This window comes from Chlorocebus sabaeus, chromosome 23 (assembly GCF_047675955.1).
Source record: "Chlorocebus sabaeus isolate Y175 chromosome 23, mChlSab1.0.hap1, whole genome shotgun sequence".
In the NCBI taxonomy this organism is placed as follows: Eukaryota; Metazoa; Chordata; class Mammalia; order Primates; family Cercopithecidae; genus Chlorocebus; species Chlorocebus sabaeus.
Window position 1 is genome coordinate 49,210,998 of NC_132926.1, and position 22,714 is coordinate 49,233,711.

At 51.3% G+C, this 22,714-nt stretch overlaps 1 protein-coding gene and 1 non-coding gene across 3 annotated transcripts; both read left to right on the plus strand.

The window, feature by feature from the left end:
• Window positions 1-2,241: 2,241 nt before the first annotated feature.
• On the plus strand, window positions 2,242-2,301 carry LOC119618484 (U7 small nuclear RNA). The gene has a single exon (XR_005234782.1). It is a non-coding gene; the product is annotated as a U7 small nuclear RNA (small nuclear RNA).
• Window positions 2,302-11,158: 8,857 nt separating this feature from the next.
• On the plus strand, window positions 11,159-20,299 carry SHROOM1 (shroom family member 1). Of its 2 annotated transcripts, none has more exons than XM_008014398.3 (8): window positions 11,159-12,207; window positions 16,595-17,614; window positions 17,704-17,759; window positions 17,956-18,162; window positions 18,351-18,920; window positions 19,006-19,147; window positions 19,248-19,520; window positions 19,642-20,299. In XM_008014398.3, the coding sequence occupies exons 1-8, from the start codon at window positions 11,629-11,631 to the stop codon at window positions 19,972-19,974; spliced, it is 3,180 nt and encodes a 1,059-aa protein (XP_008012589.3). In that variant the 5' UTR covers window positions 11,159-11,628; the 3' UTR covers window positions 19,975-20,299. The 2 variants fall into 2 exon arrangements, with proteins under 2 accessions (XP_008012589.3, XP_072866800.1); XM_073010699.1 differs by lacking the exon at window positions 11,159-12,207 and adding an exon at window positions 12,214-12,795.
• The last annotated feature ends 2,415 nt before the right edge of the window (window positions 20,300-22,714 follow it).

The window sequence follows — 22,714 nt, forward strand, 5'->3', positions numbered from 1 at the left end:
CGCTCCCGGCCAAAAAAAAATTTTTTTTTAAAAATAGAGACAGCATCTCATTATGTTGCCAGGCTGGTCTGAAACCCCTGTGCTCAAGCAGTCTTCATGCCTCAGCCTCCCAAAGTGCTGGGATTTCAGGCTTGAGCCACCAGCCTAGTCATAAGATTTTATAATTATCCCACTATCTAGAGATGAACATTTCTGTCATCACCCAAAGAGGCCTCGTACTATTTAATAGTCACTTCTCACCCCTTCTTTCTCTGTGGATTTGCCCATTCTGGACATTTCATATACATGGAATAATACGTGGGGTTTTTGTCTGGTTTCTTTCACTTAGCATAATGTTCTCGAGGTCCACATGTTGCAGTACATGTCAGCACTTCATTTCTTTTTATGGCTAAATAATATTCCATTGTATGGATATAACAGATTTTGTTTATTCATTATTCTGTTGGTGGCCATTTAGGTTGTTTCCACTTTTTGGCTATTATGAATAATGCTGATATAAACATACATACAGGTTTTGACATGAACATATGTTTTCATTTCTCTTGGGTATAGACCCAAGAGTGGAATTGCTGGGTCATATGGTAACTTACTGTTTAATCATTTGGTGAACTGAGAAGCAGTTTTCCAAGTCGGTTGTATCATTTTACATTCCCAGCAGCAGTGCGTGAGGGTTCTTTCATATCCTCCTTAATACTTACTATCTGACTTTTTTTCTTATAGCCATTCTAGTGGGTATGAAGTGGTACCTAATTGTGCTTCTGAGTTGAATTTGAGGTTGAGCACCTTTTTACTGCTTATTGGCTATTTGTAGATCTTCTTGCGAGAAATTCAAATTCTCCCTGTTCAAATTCTTAGTCTAGTTTTTAAAACTGAATTGTTTGTCTTTTTATTTGTTGCATTGTAAGCTGTTAAGCATACTGAGGTAAATCTAATTTAGGGAAAGCATTCACTATTTCAGGAAGACCGGAGAGTTGCAGTTTGGCATCATCATTATTATTATTATCATTATTGAGATGGAGTTTCCCTCTTGTTGCCCAGGATGGAGTGCAATGGCAAGATCTTGACTCACCATAACCTCCACCTCCTGGGTTCAAGTGATTCTTCTGCCTCAGCCTCCCAGCTAGCTGGGATTACAGGCATGCGCCACCACACCTGGCTAATTTTGTATTTTTAGTAGAGACGAGGTTTTTCCATGTTGGTCAGGCTGGTCTCAAACTCCCGACCTCAGATGATCTGCCTGCCTTGGCTTCCCAAAGTTCTGGGATTACAGGCATGAGCCACTGTGCCCAGTCTATTTTTAATCCTTTTCAGGCATTTTTTGAAAAGAACCCTTGTTCACAGAATAACTGTAAACCAGGACCCAGGACCTACCACCATCACTAATAAAGGTTATTATTCTAATCCTAAGAACCAAGAAAGAGGATCCAGGCCAGGCACGGTGGCTCATGCCTGTAATCCCAGCACTTTGGGAGGCTGAGGTGGGTGGATCACCTGAGGTCAGGAGTTCAAGACCAACCTGGCCAACATGGTGAAAACCCGTCTCCACTAAAAATACTAAAATTAGCCTGGTGTGGTGGTGCATGCCTGTAATCTCTGCTACTCAGGAAGCTGAGGTGAGAGAATCACTTGAACCCAGGAAGCAGAAGTTGCAGTGAGCTGAGATTGCACTACTGCACTCCAACCTGGGCGACAAGAGTGAAACTCTGCCTCAAAAAAAAAAAAAAAAAAAAAAAAAAAAGAACAGGATCCAAATGAACTCTCTTGAAAGTCCTTGCTTCCATTCATGGCAGCACCTCCCTAGACCTCTCATTGCTGTGCTCAAGTGAGTGACCAAAGCAATCCGCTCTGAAAAGAAAGCAGCCTCTTAGGGTATGACAAGTCACATCTTTTTGTCAAAACCACTAAGAGGAGAGAGTGATATAGGAAGTGTGGCGACCTGAAGGAAATGACTGGCCCAGGGTCTAATGTTTCTTTAAAAGTTGGTTCAAGGAGGGTGAATCACTTGAGGTCAGGAGTTCGGGACCAACATGGTGAAACCCTGTCTCTATCAAAAGTACAAAAAATTAGCCGGGCATGGTGACTCATGCCTGTAATCCCAGCTACTTGGAAGGCTGAGGCAGGAGAATCACTTGAATCCAGGAGGCGGAGGTGGCAGTGAGCCGAGATCGTACCACTGCACTCCAGCCTGGGCAACAGGGCGAGACTCCGTCTCAAAAAAAAAAAAAAAAAAAAGTTAGTTCCCAGTGTTACAGCTCTTAGAATTTGTCTAGTAGGCTTTCTGGTTTTTGCCAGAAAACCTCAAAAAAGTTAAACAAAAAAGTTAGTTCCCCAAGTGAGGGCTGACAATGAGTCTGCCCAATGACAGAGCCATCAGGGCCTGACTGATGCCAGGGCAGAGAGGGGTTGTCAGCAATGGCTCTAGGTGGAAGGAGTACTGCTGATTTCCTTTCTGGCTCCTAGGACATGTGTTCACTGCCTCTTACCTTAAGTATGGGCCAATTGGTACAAGAACACTCAATAATTGCTTGCTAATTAAATAAGTCCTTTTATTCAATTTAATCACTTCCCTAGGAGGGCCATTTGGTGCCTTAAATGCTGTTTGCATGGACTCTCCCACTCCCATACCTCGCACCAACACACATATGGGGCCTGGAGGCCAAGGCCATTCTTGGCATGTTGCTATTAACTGTGAACTCACAGAATAGAGGAATAACACAGCTGTTCACATGAAGTCAGGTCTCCCACATGCATTTATTCAACAGACTCTGAGATTACTTCTGAGCCTGGTACTGCCAGGCATAGTCCTTTCCTTCAAAGCACTCACTATAGGTCTAGTGAGGGAGACAGACAACTAAATGACCACATACTCTACAATGTAGTATTATGTAGGGCCAGGAACAATGAACTCTACCTGGGGATATCAAAGAAGGCTTCACTGATGAGGTGATGATACTTGGCTCAGGGGTCATGTAACTCAGCATCATTATGGGTCCTTATAAGGGACATTTGCTGGTAGGGAAAGGAAGAAAAAAGGAAACTTCAGGACACACCCAGTCCCCTGTTGGGGCAACTATGGGATGGAAGCCTGTGTCTCCTCCCCCGCCTGACTTCAGCTTAGTCTTTTTGCCTATGCTGTTGAGCAAAGAAAGGGTAGAATCAAGGTCAACCCTCCTAAGTACAGGAAGAGGAAAAAGCAACCAATCTCCACATTTTCTTGCCTTTGTTTTGTTTATCGAGGGAAATCTTGTTCTCATTTTTATGGCAAATGTTTATGACTTTGAACCAGGAACTTGCCTGCCTTGTATTTCTCTTGCACTGCTTTATCCTGTTTCCTGAGTTGCTAGTTTTGAGATTGCATAAGCGTTGTTAGAGGATTTCCAGCAACATCAAAGGGCAGAGAGACTGCCTCCCCTGAACCCTGGGGCAACTATGGAAATCTCTCTTGCCCTCTTTGCTAGTAGTTGCTTTTCCCAGGGAAAGGGCAGCTTTCAACACCCAAATCTGGCTGAATTTTCCTTTTGCCTGGCAGTGTGAAAAAGGTGTCTTGGCTCCACATTAGAAACTTCTTCGTTTCAAACAATAGCAAGCAGCTCTGCCTGACTCATTCAAAAAAGGAATGTATTGGGAGGAGACCTAGTGGTTCACAGAATTGACTAGAAGGCTGGAGAACCAGGCTGTGAAAATAAACAAGAAGTAAAGAAGGCTGCGCAGCAAGAGCAGGGGACAGGCTGGGATTGCTACTGTCCTTGCGCCCCCTGACTCGCGATCATTTCTTACCTGTCCCGGTGTCTCTCTTTTATTCATATAAGAGTCCCAGCCTCTGGAAGAGGCATCAAATTGATTAAGTCCAGGTCTCAGGCCTGTACGATGACTGGGCTGGCTTTCCAAGCAGGAAGGCAAGTTCTGTCTCCCCAAGACTTACACAATATGAAGAAAGTGTTCACTACAGCCCTGTTTGCCAGAATGGTGAGTAAAGCTTAGGAGAGAAGCTACCAGCAGCATGAGCAACACCTATGGGAGATGCCAGGTGGATAAACCAGTCCTTAGAGAGAAAATCGGGCCTAGGGTTTTGTTGAGATTGTGTTTCTTAGGAGAAACTCAAGTGAGTAATAATGATAACTAATACCACTTATTGGTGGCCTACAGTGAGCCTGGCACTACTCTATGTGATCAAATCTCCTTTAATCTTTATCTGGCAGGTATGTAGTATCCCTTTTCACACATGAGGAAATGGAGGTTCAGGAAGGTGGGAACATCTCCAGGTTCATACAGCTACTGGTATTCAAACTGAAGTCACCATACTTTGGAACTCACACTCTTTCCTACTTCACTGGTTTTCTATATCTGGGATACACCAAATTGAAGAACACCTTTCTCTCCCTGTTTCATTTTGAGAAATCAAGGGTGGGCAATGAGCCTGTCTATAAATCCATCTCTGCCACTCCCAGGCAGTTGCTGTCAGTTGCGCTTTGCCCCATAATTCATTTGGTGTCATCCAGTTAACAGACACGTTCCCATTTGATCTTGCTAGGTGATTTGCTAGGAAAGTCAAAAGTAACTTGCTAGGTTGTTTTTTGTTTTGTTTTTTTAACTTTTCTTGCTGCTTCCCTTGAAGTAGAGAAAGCTGCTAACTAGGACCTAAGGACCCTGCCAGGGGTAAATGTGACCATAAACACAGTGCCCAGACGGTGATGAATGCTGGGCATAACCCCAGGGTTTTAGAACAAAGTGTCCTCTGTGTGAGTAACTGACCAGATACGCCCAGTTGAAATCAGGAATGTTTTCTAGGTGAATGTTTAGGGCATGAATTCTCAGTCTCCTGAGCCACCAGCCAAAATTCATCCACATGCACATAGCATGCTGTGACCTAATTCCGTACTGAGTCCATCACGCAGCTTCTGTGTGCAGCCTGGGGCCCAGAGCTTGCCAATTGGATTTTTCTTCCATTGAATATTCTGGGTGACTCCTCAGCAAGCAGAAATCTGGGAGGCTTAGCGCAAACAGAATCACAGTTTTAGGAGAGGGGCTTTTTAGAGACCATCTCATCCCATTTTATGATCTGGACACAAAAGAGACAGTCTGGCCATTCCTGGGCCTGAGGAGGCTGTTGCCTTCTCTGAGCAATGCTTTTGGGGTCGAGTTCAGAGCCTGAGATAGTTTCTTTTCTTGAAAACCAAAATGAACCTTAGGGGACTAGAAGAGTAAAGTGGAAAAGCTTATTTTCCCACACTTATCTGTCCGGGGCCCCACTGAAGTTGGCAGAGAAGAAGCAGCCTGTATCCATCTTTTTCACGAATCCTCGTTTGTCCGAGGATGTGTGAGTAACATCTGAATGAAGGAAGACCACGAGGATGGAATGGTTTCAGGCCTGGGGCTGGGGGCCAGGCTGGAGGAGAAAAGTTAAGTTATTCTGACCAAAGCAAACAAAGGCTGGGTGTCACCCAATGTCTGCAGGGAAAAGGTGACATATGTGTACTCAATGGGAAAGTGACAGCCCAGCACTCCTTTCCAGGAACTGCTGATCTGAAAGGGAATCTGGTTCAATCCCTGGAACAGTCAGCCCTCACCCAGCCTCACCAAGAGGCCCTGCCGGTCAGGAGTCCCACCGGGGAAGGCAAGCTTCATTCTCCCTGCACTTTCTTCTTGTGCACTTTCTACTTTCCTATAAAGCCCTATCTTTAGACAACTGTGGTGAATTCAGTGCATAATTAAAAAGCAAACAAACTTGCCCCAGAAGAACATTTATAGTTAAGGTAGACATTTGTGTATAAGCAATAATTCATGTTTTGTTGAATTTCTAAAAATAAACATGATTTTGTTGAAAGATTTCTGACCTCTAATGTACTTTAACCAGTACATTACCGTCTCTGAAGTACTGAGACAGCTATGTAGCTGCTGCCTAAAAGAAAGATACATTTGGGCCAGGTGTAGTGGCTTACACCTATAATCCCAGCACTTTGGGAGGCCGAGGTGGGCAGATCATGAAGTCAGGAGATTGAAACTATCCTGGCTAACACAGTGAAACCCCGTCTCTACTAAAAACACAAAAAATAAGCCAGGTGTGGTGGCAGGTGCCTGTAGTCCCAGCTACTCGGGAGGCTGAGGCAGGAGAATGGTGTGAACCCGGGAGGCGGAGCTTGCAGTGAGCCAAGATCTGGCCACTGCACTCCAGCCTGGGCAACAGAGCCAGATTCCATCTCAAAAAAAAAAAAAAAGATACATCTGTACAGATCCACTGTTATCACACACAAAATCAAAAGACACAAACTTGGAAGAATATTTGCCACACATACGAAAAAACTGTTAATTGCCTTAACATATAAGGAGGTCATTTTTTTTTTTTTTTTTTTGAGACAGGGTCTCACTCTGTCACTCAGGCTGGAATGCAGTGGCACAATTATGTCTAACTGCAGCCTCAACCTCCTGGGCTCAGGGGATCCTCTGCCTCAGCTCCCTGGAGTAGCTAGAACTACATGCATGTGCTACCATGTCCAACTAATTTTTATATCTTTTGTAGAGACAGGCTGGTCTCCAACTCCTGGGCTCAAGCAATCTGCCCACCTCGGCTTCCCAAAATGCTACTAGGATTACAGGCAGGAGCCACTGTGCCCAGCCCTAAAGAGGTTTTACAAATCATTAAGACCAATAATCTAATAGAAAAGTGAGCAAAGAAAATTGGTAGATCCCAGATCACATGCAAATGGCTTTAAAATACACAAAATGGTGTGTAGTCTCATTTACAATATATGCAATATAAATTAAGACAGATATTTTTACCTTTCAGATTTCAGAGATCCAAAAGTTGGATAATGCACTAGGCGTGGTGGCATGTGCCTGCAGCAGTGGGCTGCTTGCAGGGGACAGGCCCAGGAGCTGCTGGCCACAACACTCATTCTGCAGAAGGGAAACTTGAGTCCCCAGAGGGCAGGGGTTGGTCCCACCAAGACTGGTGGGCAAAGGGGATCACTCCAAGTCTCGGTGGCACTGGGAACACTTACACACTCTGACCTGGACTAAGGCTGCCAGGATGGTCCACTGCACTTTAAAAGCTAAAGAGGCCAGGCACAGTGGTGTGCACCTGTAGTCCCAGCTACTGGGGAGGCAGAGGCAGGAGAGTCACTTGAGCCTGGGAGTTCAAATCCAGCCTGAGCAATACAGCAAGACCCTGTCTAAAAAAAGAGTTTGATAATGTACTGTGTTAGTGAGTGTATTAGTGCGATCTCACACTGCTGGAAATAAATACCTGATACTGGGTAATTAATAAAGAAAAGAGGTTTAATTGGCTCATGGTTCTGCAGGCTGTACAGGAAACACAGGTTTCCACTTCTGAGGAGGCCTCAGGAAACTTACAATCATGGTGGAAGGCAAAGGGGAAGCAGGTACCTTTTACATGGCCAGAGCAGAAGCAAGAGAGGGGAGGGGTGGGTGCCACACACTTTTAAATGACCAGATCTCACTCACTATCATGACCAACAGGGAAGTGCTAAACCATTTATAATGAAACTGCCCCCATGATCCAATTGCCTCCCACTAGGACCCACCTTCAATATTGAGGATTACAACCGAACATGAGATTTGGGTGGGGACATAGATCTAAACCATCTCAGTGCACTTGCATACATTTTTTATGGGAATGTAATTTGGTATAGCCTCTTTGTAAGTGATTTGACAATATCAATCAAAATAGAAAATTCATGTACCCTGTTACAGTTGTCTATTACCATGTAACAAACTACCCCCAAACTTAGTAGTTTGCACTTTTATAATTATTGTGCTCATGTTTTTGAGGGTCAGAAATTCAGGAAAAGCTAGGCTGAGGAATTCTTCTCTGATCAGTATGGTGTCAGTGGGAGTGGCTGACACTGCAGGATTTACTTCCAAGATGGCTTGGTTACTTGCCTGTCCGATGCCTAAGTGCTCCTTGGCCTCTCTTTCCCCTCTCCACATGCTATCTCATACTCTTGGCTTCTCCATATGGCTTGTATTTCTCATAGCTTAATGGTCTCAGAGTAGTTGCACTACTAAGAGGCAGGAAGTGGAAGCTACCAGGCCAGTTAAAGGCTATGTCCAGAACTAGCCCAGCATACCTTCTGCTACATTCTATTGGTCAAAGCAGTTATTGTCACCCCTAAGCTCACATCCAAGAGGATGGAGAAATAGACCTCACCTCTTCTGGGTAGAGTAGTGGCAAAGTCACATTGTAGAAAAGCTTGGGAGGTGGAAAATTTTTTCGTGATTATCTTATCTACTAACATCACTTTAACCCACCAATTCATCTTTTAGAAATGTATCCTGTAAGTGGACTTACAAATGTGAACAAAAATAAATGAACAAGGGTATTCATTACTAAAATAGTAATAGCAAAAGGCTGGATTAACCTAAATGTCCAAGAATAGGGTTATTTAACCCAATTTATTTGTGCCCATGCAGTAGATAGCTGTGTGCCTGTCTTTAAAAAAAAAAAAAAAAAAAAAAAACACCTATGAACTGACTTTGAATAAATTCTAAGATATACTTTCAATTGAAAAAAATAAAGGTGAAGTTCGGGCATGGTGGCTCATGCCTGTAATCCCAGCACTTTGGGAAGCCGAGGAGGGTGGATCACCTGAGGTCAGGGGTTCAGACCAGCCTGGTCAGGCAACACAGTGAAACCCCATCTCTACTAAAAATAAAAAATTAGCCAGGTGTGGTGGCACAACCCTGTAATTCCAGCTACTTGGAAGGCTGAGACATGAGAATCACTTGATCCCAGGAAGCGGAAGTTGCAGTGAGCTGAGATCGTGTTATTGCACTCCAGCCTGGGTGACAGAGTGAGACTCTTACTTAAAAAAAAAAAAAAATTGTTTTGGTAGAGACTGTGTCTCACTGTGTTGCCCAGTCTGGTCCTGAATTCCTGGCCTCAAGTGATCTTCCCACCTCAGCTTCCCAAAGTGCTGGGATTACAGCTGTGAGCCATTACACCCAGCTCCATCTCTATTTAAAAAAAAAAAAAAAAGGTACAAACAAAGAAATGTTTCTATAAGTAATTTACAGTAAACCCCTGGAAATCATACATGAAACTAAGCCCTCATATGTGTTGGACTGTTGGGGACACACAGAGATGGGGAAGTCCTGATTGGAGTCTCGCTGCTGCTACCATCTCATCTTTCCTGCTCACTTCCTAGTTCTGCTCAATCTGAAGTCCAAATCCTGCTCTCCTAGGAAGCCTGCATTGGCATCCACAACATACAGTTCTTTACGGTTCACGTGACAGCATGGCCTTTGGAACCCGACATTAGGGGGTTAAGTTTTGCCTCTACTGCTTATTAGCTACCTGACCTTGACAAAGTAATGTCTCTAAGTCCCAGCTTTCTCACTTGTAAAATGGGGTTATACTGATACCTACTTCTCAGGAGTAAGAGGGTTAAAAAGATACATAGAGCACTTAGCACAGTGCTTGGCACTAAAGAAGTGGTCTTTAGTATTCTACTCATCATCACATCACATTAACCATATCCAACAAAGAGAGTGGGCATCAAAGCAAGGGACTTGTGAGGTGGGCAGTTGCTTTGGTGTCATCAGTTCAGATTACAAGTGCCAAACTGTGGAGTGGAGGCCCACCACCTCCTCACCTATCAGCTACTTGATATAGGGCCGGGCCAGGAACAGCAAGGTCTGTGGCTCTAATCCCAGCTAAACACAGCCATCTAAGGGTCTCTTCAAAAGAACTCTCCCAGGCCTGAGAAAGTATTGAGATACTGAAGGGTGCAGACATCTTTCTTTATGTATTGGAAAAAGATGTGCATGTTTCCACCTTCTCCATGCACACTAGCCCCCCAACCACTATCACTAAGGGAGACTCCAGCTTTGTGGCAGTTTCTTCCCCCTTCTCCTCTCCAAGAGTCTCTGTGCTTTTGTAATAATGAGATAGGAAGTGTCAGTGCCTTCCAGCCAAAGACCACCACAAGCACACCTGTAGTTGAACAAGTTGGGTTCACTGCTTGTTGAAGTGAGGGAGGACGCATAGCATGGGAAACCATGTGACCATCTCAGGAAGAGAGCATTAGAAAGGACTTATAGGATCTGGGTTTGTGTTAGTGGTTTTCAAGAGGGTTAAAGAAGCAGAACTTTCCTTTGTGCTGGATGCTGTCAGGAAGCAAGAGTAATTCTGTGATTGGGTATATTAATAAATCTTATCTAGACGGGGGAAGGATTAGAGTGAGGCTAAAGCTGCAATTGGTAAAGAAACAGCAGGTACTCACATTAACTAGGACAGCAGGCACTCACATTAGGTTATTTTTGTGACTTGGACAATGTTCATGCTTTTTCTGTGTTAGATATGATTAGAGTGCTGTTGTTTTTGTCTTGATCCACCATAGTTAAAGAATGGCCCTATCTCATGTTGATGTATTGTGAAATGGCTTATGTCCAATGGGACGACACTAAGGCCTTGCTGTGAATGTCAGGTCAAATTCTGGCAACACCAAGGTCCAGCTGGGGCTTTCAGATGTTAGGGACTACTTTTCTCTTTCTCAGAACAGAAAAGGCTAAGAGAGACATGGGTAAGCAGGATTTCAGTTTTCTGGGGACTTAGGCGTAGAGTTGCTTAGTGTGTGCAAGAGGTGAGGGGTAGGTCCGTGGAGTGGGCTAATAAGAATCGCTCTGGACTGTGTTCCCAAGGTCCCCAGCAGAGAGTTGCTATAGTGTGTGCAAGAGGTGAGGGGTAGGTGGGTGGAGTGGGTTAATAGTATTGTTCTGGACACTGTGTCCCCATAGTTTTCAAGAAATGTAAGTAAAAAATGTAGGCTGAGGCAGGGAAAATTGCCTGACCCCGGGAGGTGGAGGTTTCAGTGAGCTGAGATTGGGCTACTGCACTCCAGCCCGGGCGACAGAGGGAGACTCTGTCTCAAAAAAACAAAACACACAACAAAAGTCTTTCAAAGCCAAAAGGTTCTGAGGCACTGTCTTAAAGCCTAGAGCTCCAGCTGAAGCTGATGCCTGAGTCCCAATGGTGTTGAAGAAGGAGGAGGGCCCAGAAGGCACCACTCTCAGAAGTCGGGCTCAGGTGTCTCCTGCCTCCAACCCCCAGAAGACCCAAGAGTTCCTCAGGCTCCCAGTGTCCCTAGGAAGTGGCAACCTTGACTCTTGGCCAGAGTTCAGAGTCCTGGTTATTAACACCAATAAACCTTTATTTGCCAAGGATACTACCATGGGAGGACACGGCCTCTGAGCCCAGCCCTGCTGATCCTGTGGAACGGGGAGGGCAGCGGAGGACAAAGGCAGAGACCTGAGAGCCGGAGAGGCTCAGCAAAGGGCCCCCAGCCCCTCTCAGGAACGGAGGATTTCTTGGCAGAGTGGTATTCACAGGACAGAGTTTGGAAAGTAGGAGCAGTGGGGAGCCTGAGAACACAGCAAGGAGAGCTCAGTGGCAGGTGCAGGCAGAGTTCTTTGGAAAATGGAGATCCTGGAAGGTGAGGGCCTCGAGCGCCAGCGTCCAGCCTTAGTGGGTATGCATATGTTCAGCTCCCTAAGGACCCACTCAGGACAGCTAAGGTGCATACAAGTACAGGGGCTTCCCCGTGCTCCGCCCCCCACCCCCAACCCTGGTAGCAGGCTGGAGGGCCCCGACCATGCGGGGTAGTGGGAGAAATGGAAAGAAATGGGACAGGAACAGGACACAAGAGTCCATGGTGGGAGTCAAAGAGCTGGAAGCGTTTTGGAAATGGGGGTCTGAGGGAAGAGTTGATCAAGGGGCGAGTTACTCAGCAGGTGGGAGGCACGAGGCCCTGGCAACTCTGTTTTCTTGGCTGGGCTCGGAGAGGAAAGCGGGTAGCAGTCAGGCAACTGAGGGCCCGCCCCGGACCTCCCTACCGAGGGAGGTGTCAGGCCCCCAGGGACCCGGCCCCCTCAGCATCACGGGCGCTGAGGATGCGCTGGAGGCCGGTGGGCGGTCGCGGTAGTCGCCCTCCCACCCCCTCGCTCAGGTTTCTCCGGCCTAGGGCAAGAGGCCACCCCGCGCGGGAACGCACTGTCCACTTCTCAGGCCTGGAACTGGGCCGGCCCGCGGACGCTACCGAGAGGCGGCGGCTCCCGCCCCCTCGGCCGGACGTGGCGCCTCCCCTCCGGCCGCAGCCGGAGCCTGGAGGTGGGGTCGGAGTCGGAGCCCGGGGCTCTGATGTCACCGAGCGGCCGCGAGTGCCCAGGAGCTCTTCTCGGCTGGAGCCTCAGGTACTCAGCGGGGGCGGGGGCGCGGGAGCGGGGAGCGGGCGGCGGGATCCGCTTCCCTGGGGAGGCCAGCAGGGCTGCGGGCGGACCAGTTGAGGAGCGGGTGGCAAGGCGGTGGTCGCGAGGCATCCCGGGCGTCTTCGGTCGGGACGTGTCAGGCTCGGCGCGCGTCGGGTTGCTCGCGTGGAGTCGGACCCCAGCGCGCCTCTCCCAGCTGCAGAGCTGTGGGGCGGAGACGCGGCCCCCTCTTAGCTGGCGGCGAGGATCAGGGGCGCCGTCGGGGGTGCCGCGTATGCCTGCGGGGTCGCCGCATGTGGCCCCAGCGTGCAGCGCGGTCTTCCTCCGCCACCCTCCGCTCCTGCCCTTTGTCGCCAAGCATCTGGAGAAGCCGAGTCCTTCCCTCCCGGGCTCGCGCTGTGCTCTGCGCGCGATCCTTCCCCAACGGTGAACCCAACGAGAAAGGCCAAGAACTGCGCGGGGCTGCGGCCATCGGCTGTAGCGCAGCTCCGCGTGTCTCTGCTGCCCCCTGCGGCCGCGAGGGCCTGCGCGTCTCTCCCTGCCGTGCCTAGGCTCCCAGAGCTTGAACCCCAGGTAACCGGGTCTGTCCACATCCGGGGCCGCCTCTCCCCGCTTGTCGCCAGCTTCCTGCATTTCCTGTGCATGGCACGGAGCTCGGGTCTCCGGAGACTCTGCATCTGGTTTGCAGCGACCGATGAGCCTGTAAACCAGCCGCACACTCGGAGCGCGGATACTGCGTGGGGTGCGCTGTCAGCGCTAACAGGCTGGAGAATAGGGGGACGCTGGGAACAGGGAGAGCCAGTGAAGTTCCCAGAACGTCCGCCTAGCCAGACCTAGCCGCGGGTACTGGGGTTTGAGACGTGGTCCAGGACCCAGGAACTCAGTCTGAGAGGGAGACAGCGCCTACACAGTGAGCCCAGTACTGAGGGGAGGACCCCTCAGGAGGGGCGACCTGGACAGCCCCTCCACAGAGAAGTCAGATGTGAGGTGGCCTTGAGGGAGGTATGATTCAAATCCTGATCATTCGTTGTATTTGAGGCTGTCCGTTCTCCTGTGCCTCCTCGGTCGCCTTACCTGGATCTGTTCCCATTGCCTTGGTGTGATTTTATCCACCAGAAACTGTCTTCAGCTATTTCCCCAGTAACCTCTAACTAAAAAACTGGGTCTTGCCTGGTCCACCCTCCCCTGCTGAACTCCAGAGCTACATCCCAACTGCTGCCAGACTTGTCACAGACACCATTAAGCCCAGACTGAAGGAGCACTGGCCCCCTTGACCATTCCCCAGCCCCAGCTCCTCCTTTCAGAATGGTGCCTCCACCTGCCAGACCCTAGCTTTGAAGGCCAAACTCATCTTTGTCTCCTCTTCCTCTCTGACTCCTTCATTCAGGTGATAAGTATACATCAAATACCCACCCCAACTCCCCCTCCCAGGACTCCAATCTGGTGGCTTTCTAGCGGGGAGTCCATGCTGCTCCCTCTGCTCTGGAGAGGCTTGGCAAAATGCCTGCAGAGCTTCTTCTCTGGACTCCCTTTCAACAGCAGGCACAGGCTTGGCAGCCCAGCCCACGGTGCTACTGCCACTGCCACTGAGGTGGGGACCCCTAAGATAGGGCTACCCCCAGCCACAGGGGCTGGCTGGACTGCAAGAGGCTCCCTGCAGCCAGACAATCGTGAAAATGCCTTGTGGTTTTGTGCCGAGCCCCCCACCCCCACCCCCCAAAACACACCAAAGCAGCTGGGCCCCCTCAGCATGGTAGGTTCTGCAAAGAACACATTGTGAGCAGCCTGCATGAACATCAACCTAATAGGGCCACCGATGCAAAAGCATCTTCAGCAAGTTGGAGTCAATAAGGAAACAGATGTGTAGACACATTTTTATCACCCATTCAAGCTGTTTTTATTTGCTGAATTCAGAATCCTTTAACACAGTAACTCACAAATAAGATAGATTTTCATCGATTTTCAAGACCTGCAGGAAGCCAAAATGGACACGATGGGTGGCATGAGCTAGTGCTCCCAAGCTGAACTCAGAAAGAGTAGGAGGAGAAGGGGCTAATAATGTCTGAGCAGTCGGCTGGGCTTCCTAGATGAGGTGACTGTCCTCCCGGGAGCTGCTACTCAGAGTAGTTTCTCGTCCTCCTGAAGTTTAGAGTGGAAATACTTTGCAAAAGAGGTCCCCAACCCTAAGTGTGAGGGCTAACTTCCTGGGCTTAGTAGGCATATACAGATGCCCCCAGGTGGGTGACATCAAGATGTTCTGGTCCTAGGTCTGCTGAGATCCTCTCCTGGGAATGTTGTAGGTACTGCCTTTCCCTTTTAGGAAACACCATATCCTCCTACCACTAACCCCTGTACTTGCCCTAACCAGCAATCTGTAACATCCTGGGCCTCAGGGATGTGGGTGGAGGGTGACTCTGAGCTCCAAATAGTGTCTAGGAGGCTCAGATAAGCCTGCTTTTTGGTCCTCAGCCTAGCCACAAATCACCCTGCTCTGCATTCCCTACCAAGCAGCTCAGAGAACACAGGCCAGCCCCCCAAAGTCTCCATAGTTCATAGGGAGCCCCAAGCCTCAACATTGCCCTTTCCCAAGCCTCAAAATTGCTCTTGCCCTGACCCAGGCACACCCACTCAACTCTTACCCTTGATCCCCATCCCAGGACCAGAAGGGATCGATTTCTGGTCAGACCTGCCCCAAGCTGTGCTTGCCTGCTCTGTTTGTACCTCATATTGCATGAGGAACCTGGCCAGTGTCTATGGTGGCAAGTGCTTCACCCATTCTGTCCTCTTCCCCAGAAAAGACTAATAGGGAGGGAAGAAGGGTGTGCAGAAGCTAAGGAGCTCTCTTCCTTCTCCACCAAGGCTACCCCTATATCTACTCCCTGCAAATCTGTTATTTCCCTTGACATTCAGCAAATATTTGGGGTTTTGTTTTGTTTTGTTTTGAGACGGAGTCTCACTCTGTTGCCAGGCTGGAGCGCAGTGGTGTGATCTTGGCTCACTACAACCTCTGCCTCCCAGGTTCAAGCAATTCTCCTGCCTCAGCCTCCCAAGCAGCTGGGACTACAGGCATGCACAACCACACCCAGCTAATTTTTGGTATTTTTAGTAGAGACGGGGTTTCACCATGTTGGCCAGGATGGTCTTGATCTCTTAACCTAGTGATCCACTCACCTTGGCCTCTCAAAGTGCTGGGATTACAAGTGTGAGCCACTGCACCCGGCCCAAATATTTGTTTAACATTGACTATACGCCAGGGACTCTGCTGGGCACTGAGAGTGCAGCAATGAAGAAGAGCAGGGCCTGTCCTCAGTAAGCTCCGGTGGGAATGGGAGGAGGGAATCAGAAGCAAGCCAACAGGGACAGTGTGGGGTGATGGGGGCAGCTCAGCACACTGCAGGGATCCCAAAAGGTGAGGAGACCTCTAAGCTGAGTCCTACAGGAGAAGCAAGAATAGAAGCAGGGCAGAGATGGGGGTCGGCCCATCATTCATAAACAAAAGGCAGAGTCTGAGAAGTAGGGACCAAATTATTTTGGAATCTGCTAATAGTGTGTGGGGAGGTAGGGGTGACTTTCCCGTAGTGGAGTGTGGGCTTCCTTGGAGATTCAGGCTATTGCCAGGGCAGGAGGGATGGTAAACTGCCTTTCAGGAGGCTTGCTTCTAGGAAATTGATTCTGGCTGCAGTGAGCATGGACGCAGGCCTGGATTCCAGGCAGGTTTCTGCCACTTCCCAGCTGTGTGGCCCTGGACAAATCATTTCCCCCCTCAAAACCTCATTGTCCTCGTCTGTAAAATGCAGACAGCAGTTGTGATGATCAAAATAAATATTTATATAAAGCACCTGGAACATAACAGGCACAGAGGGAGGGATGAAGGCTGTGAAGCCACCTCTGCCCCTTGCCCTGGCTCTTCCCCCACCCCTTCTTAGCTCCCCTGAGGTCTCAAGAGTGTTCTTGACCATTGTTTATCAGGGAAAGATCACATAAAGAAGCCAACAGAGCAGCCAGGAAGCAGCCTGGGTGGAACAGGGTTGGGGAGGAAAGGAACATGGGTACCTTCTCAGCATTCCAGGAGGTCTCAGGGTAAGGGCTGCTTGTGGGCAAGGGGAGCCTGGCAGGGAATGAGCTGGTCCCAATTCCTTCCCCTGAGTTGGGCCCCCAACCTTCAGAGGTGCTCCCTGGGACTGGTCCTACTTCTTCTGCCACCTCTGATCCCAAGGTGACTCTGCCAAAAACTGGGGGACGCCAGCGCTTGTGACGGTGTGACCAGGGAGGGGAAGTGTAAGCGTCTGGCCGTCCATGGTGGCAGGGCCAGCAGGCTGTCCCAGCCCTCACCCGGTGCTCCTCATCCAGCACCACATCTGTGTTTTCCCAGGACCTACGCAGCCAGCCAGCCTCAGCACTCATCTGCGGAGCCATGGAGGCGCTGGGTCCTGGGGGCAACCGCGCCTCTCCGGCCTCGTCCACTAGCGGCCTGGACCTTTGGCATCTGTCCATGCGCGGGGACTCGGCCTACAGCTCTTTCTCCGCAGCCTCCAGCGGCCCCGAGCCGCGCACGCCATCGCCGGGGACAGACCTCCTTCCTTACCTAGACTGGGACTACGTGCGCGTGGTTTCTGGCGGCCTGGGCCCCGCTCCACCCGACGCTGCCCTTTCTACATCCCCTCGGGCCCGGCCTGCGGTCGCCGCCCACAGTGGGCCGCAGTCACCAGAGGTCCCGGGGACCCTGGGGCCACTGAACAGGCAGGCCACCCCGCTGCTGTACGCGCTGGCTGCGGAGGCGAAGGCCGCGACGCGGGATGCCGAGCCGCCCAGCCCGCCGGCCTCGAGGGCTGCCTACCGCCAGCGGCTGCAGGGCGCGCAGCGGCGAGTGCTACGGGCGACGTCGTTCCAGCGCAAGGAGCTCCGCATGAGCCTGCCTGCCCGCCTGCGACCCACTGTCCCAGCGCGGCCCCCGGCGACTCACCCGCGCTCGGCCTCGCTCAGCCACCCGGGCGGTGGGGAGGGGGAGCCGGCGCGGTCCCGGGCTCCCGCGCCAGGAACTGCCAGCCGGGGTCCCCTAGCCAACCAGCAGCGGAAGTGGTGCTTCTCGGAGCCAGGAAAGCTGGATAGTGTGGGTCGGGGCGGTGGGCCGGCGGGGGAATGCCTGGGTGAGGCCTGCTGCAGCTCTGGCCTCCCGGGACCTGAGCCCTTGGAGTTCCAGCATCCGGCGCTGGCTAAGTTTGATCACCAGGTCGGATGGCTGCCAGAGACGCAGCCCCAAGGCTCGACAGACCCAGACTCCGGGTCCTTGAAGCTTGGTGATGCCTACGGGCCCGCCAGTCGGAGTCGGAGCGCTTCGGGCGAAGTGTTGGGTTCCTGGGGAGGATCAGAAGGGACCATACCCATTGTCCAGGTATGGAAGTCAGGAAATGCAGGCTGGTAGGGGAAGCATCTGGGAAACAAAACTTGAGCCACATTTCAGTCGACTGTTCACCCTTCCAGGCTGTTCCCCAAGGAGCAGAAACCCCCAGACCATTGTTTCAGACCAGATTTTCCAGGTGAGAGACATAGACCACTCTGGACCAAGTTGGGGGGAGGCAGCTTGCATAGCTTTTGCCCAAAAAATGAAAGGGCTTCCTACCTAACCTCAGTCTGAGCCTTCTGGTTCTTTTGCAAACACCCTACTGTCTCCCTGGTGCAACACCGAGAGCTTCCTTCCTTTCACTGTGGTAACTGCGGGGTCCCTGCCTCCAGGTTCTTGCCTCAGAAGGAGGCAGCAGTGGTGTATCCTGCAGAGGTACCCCAGAGCAGCCCTGCTGATGGTGAGCAGAGGGTCTCAGAGACCTGCATTGTGCATGCCCGGCTCCCCTCCCTTCCTGATGAAGTGTTCCTAGAAGAGGCCCCGCTGGTCAGAATGAGATCACCACCAGACCCCCATGCCTCCCAGGGGCCCCCAGCCAGGTAATTCCCTCTCACTTCCAAGCATCATGAGGCATGCCCCTGACACATCTACAAAACGCTAGAGGGGTACGCTCTCCTAGCTGGAGCCTGGGAGTCCAGGTGATGGGGGCAGGGACAGATGGCCCTTGGAGGACACCATTTGTTTGTGGCTGGAGCTTTTTCTGATTCAGTGTCTTTTCTGCTTCCAGTGTCCATGCCTCTGACCAGCAGTATGGAACTGGCTTAGGCCAAAGAACTGGCCAGGCTGCAGTCCCTCCAGAGTACCCGCTCCATGAGTGTCCAGGAACCGCAGGGGCAGATGACTGCTGGCAGGGGGTGAATGGTTCTGTAGGTATTTCCAGGCCCACAAGCCACATCCCCACTGGGACTGCAAATGATAACATCTCAACTGTTGACCCCACTGGACTGACCACCAATCCCCCTACAGCTGCAGAGAGTGACCTCCTCAAACCTCTTCCAGTTGATGCCTTGGGACTTTCAGGCAATGATACTCCAGGTCCCCCTCACAAAACTGCCCTGGATAGGGGCACTGGCCAGCCTGGTTCCAGGCCCCCATGGCCCAGTCAGTGCCTCGGGGAACTGGTTCAGGAGCTGGCCAGATTAGATCCCTCTCTACTTGACCCTCTTGCTTCCCAGCCCAGCCCAGAGCCACCCCTGGGCCTGCTGGATGGGCTGATTCCTTTAGCAGAGGTCCGGGCTGCAATGCCGCCTGCCTGTGGGGAGGCTGGAGAGGAGGCTGCCAGTACTTTTGAGCCAGGGTGAGTGAGGGGTACCGGGGATTCTGGACACTGAGCCCCTGAAGTCGGGGACAGGAAACCCAGGGAGCTCTGGCTTTGTTCCCAGGTCCTATCAGTTCAGCTTCACCCAGCTCCTGCCAGCTCCTCAGGAGGAGACAAGGCTTGAAAACCCTGCCACCCACCCTGTGCCTGACCAGCCATGTGGCCAGGGGCTCCTTGCACCAAACAACAGCATCCAGGGCAAGAAAGTGAGTGGAGAGGGGCTGGTGGAGGCTGGGGGTGGGTAGAAGCCCAGAGCCTGGACAGAGAAGTCGTGAGCCTGGCCCCAGCCTTGAGCCTTCCCTGCAGGTGGAGCTGGCCGCCCTCCTCCAAAAGATGCTTCAGGACCTTCACACGGAGCAGGAGCGGCTGCGGGGGGAGGCCCAAGCGTGGGCCAGGCGCCAAGCGGCTCTGGAGGCTGCAGTGCGCCAGGCCTGTGCCCCTCGGGAGCTGGAGCGGTTCAGCCGGTTCATGGCCGACCTAGAGCGCGTGCTTGGCCTCCTGCTGCTGCTGGGCAGTCGCCTGGCGCGCGTGCGCCGCGCCCTGGCCCGGGCGGCCTCAGCCAGCGACCCTGATGAGCAGGTAAAAGGGATTCAGGTTGCAAGGGAGTAGGGCAGTGAGGGGCCTGCTGCCTCCAGCTGGAACCATTCCGGGAGCGGCGGCGCCCTCGCCTGGCTCACGGCTCCTCTTCCTACGGCTCCAGGCCTCCCTGCTGCAGCGCCTCCGGCTACTGCAGCGGCAGGAGGAGGACGCCAAGGAGCTGAAGGACAACGTGGCGCGGCGCGAGCGGGCGGTGCGGGAGGTGCTGGTGCGAGCTCTGCCCGTGGAGGAGCTGCGCGCCTATTGCGCCCTGCTGGCCGGCAAGGCCGCCGTCCTGGCCCAGCAGCGCAGCCTGGACGAGCGCATCCGCCTCCTTCAGGACCAACTGGACGCCATCAGGGACGACCTTGGTCATCATGCCCCGTCTCCCAGCCCTGCCCGGCCCCCAGGGACCTGTCCTCCAGTTCAGCCGCCCTTCCCTCTTCTCCTTACCTAGTTATAGGTGGAGAGGGTGGGGAGCACCGCCCCTACCTCTCACCACATAAGTGGGGTGATGCTGATTTATTCTCTGCTTTTCCCTTGAGGGATTGGGGAGGACCCAGGCCAGGCCTCTCTAAGATACTCCTCCAAAGTGTTCTCATGTGACCTCGCCCAGGTCTTATTTGGTAATTAATTTATGGATCTTAAAAACTGCAGTGTTCCCCCATTTTGTGATGAGAGTGTGGGGCTGGCAGGGGTTGGTTGGAGGGAGGAGAGAAGATAGAGGAGCACTTAAGGTGCAAAACAGCCTATTTTTTCTTCAATAAAAATTGTTAAGAGAAGTGTGTGTGTCACCTTCAGCACAGCTGTGGGAGGAGTGAGAGGGGTCTTGTTTACACAGTCACCAGCCCTGGCTGACTAGAGCAGAATAGGGATTTGCTGGCGGAATATCAGTCAACCCTGCCAATGTCTAGTTAGCCTGGAGAACCTGGCTTGAAAACAGGAGGGACCAGGGGAATACTGGGTTTTCAGCTCCACTGTCACCAATATTTCCTAACTGTTCCAGTGACTGTGTCACAGCCACAAAGGCCTAGGTCTGATTGGCTGAGTCCGGATTCCGTGGCTGGTTTCTAGCCAACATCCCAGCTTCAGTAGTGAAAGTAGGAGTCCTGTCTCCTTTCAGGACTCATGCTACTGAAATGGGCTCAGATGCTCTGCTGCCTAAATGCCCTGACAAATATTCAGTATACTTGAACATCCGGGGACACTCATTCCAAGACCCAGAAAGCACTGTCTTCTTCCAGTTATGTTATCAACACTGTTTATCCTCCTCTCTTTCAGAGACCCCACTGGGTTAGCCAGGCCTGAGGCAGGCAGTCAAGGGTGGGAGCTGAAGGTGAGGGGTGGGAGATCTCAAGACCTTCCATGCTGGGACTAAGGACCTGGAGACATAGCAGTGGTTGTAATCTGAAGGTGGGCCATGGTTGGTAGTGGGAAGTTAGGGGCTGGAGTGGTATGACACATAGAACTCCTCAATTTGTGCATCCACCCCATGTATACAGAATCAAAGTTAGCTTCTCAGATACACACGTTAAAATCTGCTTCAGCCTTTGTAGCTACAAATGCTGGGGCCAAGAACATTGTTCCACAAATATTCAGTGTGTTTTTGGAAGTTGGGCACATTAAATGGCATGTTTATGTGCATTTAAATCCAACTGACCCCCAAGTGAGAAATCTCTGCTCCTGGGCTTGTTTTCTGATGCGTGTTGTCATCAAGTGCAACTGGTTGGGGATTTTAAATGGTCATATTCATACCAAAAGCATTTGTTATAACAGTTGTGCTATTGAGCACAGAACAATGCTCACATTATGCCTTTTTATAAAAAACACATGGGGCTCCTACTGAGGCCTTTGCGGGTTCTAACATTATGCTTTGCTTTGCCCCTTTGAACACAGTGGGCAGGGCCTCTGCTCCAAGGTCTTCAGCCTAGCAAACACACCCAGAGACATGTTCTGGATGGAAGCAACTAATTTCTGCCTTTTGCCCTGTACGGACCCTATTGCATTATTCCATTGTGGTATTCTTAGAAACAGCTATTTGGGAGGCTGAAGTAGGAGGATCACGAGTCTGGGAGGCGAAGGTTGCAGTGAGCCGAGATTGCGCCAATACACTCCAGCACTCCAGCCTGGGTGACAGAGTGAGACCCCCGTCTCAAAAAAAAAAAAAAAAGAAACACAGCCAACATAACCATTAAGCCAATGGGAATTGTGTATTTCAAACAAAGCACCCCCAGCCCGGCTGGGCGTGGGGAGCACGGGGGCGGGAGTAGGGGCATCTGCCATCTTCCCATTAAACTGGACTTCGGCTGTGTGCTGGGTTTTTCCATGGGGAAATAAATATGAGGCTTTTGTGCTCGTCCTTGCCAGATCAGGAGAACCCCCAAAATAAGGCCACACTTCCTGCAATGGACCTTCTATCTCCCCTCGGTCTTCTTGCCCCAGTTTTTCTCCCTTCCATATCGTTATTTCTCCAGAGGGCAAGAATGAGCTCACCATATTTGTTCTGTATCAGCACCACAGACCAAAACTTTGCGGGGACCAGAAGCCCGGTGAATTGACCCTTCAGGATACTGCCAGCAGAGGGCGCTGTCCTCCTTGTGGTGAAAGCTGGTACCTATGCTTCGCCATCCAGCTTCTCCAGCTACCAGGCCCTCTGGGCCAGCCACAGGGACTTTGACTTGCCTTGCTGAGCAGTTAAGCCCGAAAGCTGGAGCTGAGCCTTTTGCTTCTTTCAGAAGGAAACTCTGACCAGCCAGGCAGGGAAAGGCTGGCTGTCTTTGCCACTGGGCCTGTGTTGGAAAGTTACTGGCCAATGAGAAGTGGGAGACAGGGTAGTCGCGGGGAGGGGTGTGGGGGAATTTCAACGGTACACTGATTAAATCATATCCTCCTAGGCCGGGCGCGGTGGCTCAAGCCTGTAATCCCAGCACTTTGGGAGGCCGAGACGGGCGGATCACGAGGTCAGGAGATCGTAGACCATCCTGGCTAACACGGTGAAACCCCATCTCTACTAAAAAAATACAAAAAACTAGCCGGGCGAGGTGGCGGGCGCCTCTAGTCCCAGCTACTCAGGAGGCTGAGGCAGGAGAATGGCGTGAACCCGGGAGGGGGAGCTTGCAGTGAGCTGAGATCCGGCCACTGCACTCCAGCCTGGGTGACAGAGCGAGACTCCGTCTCAAAAATAAAATAAAATCAAT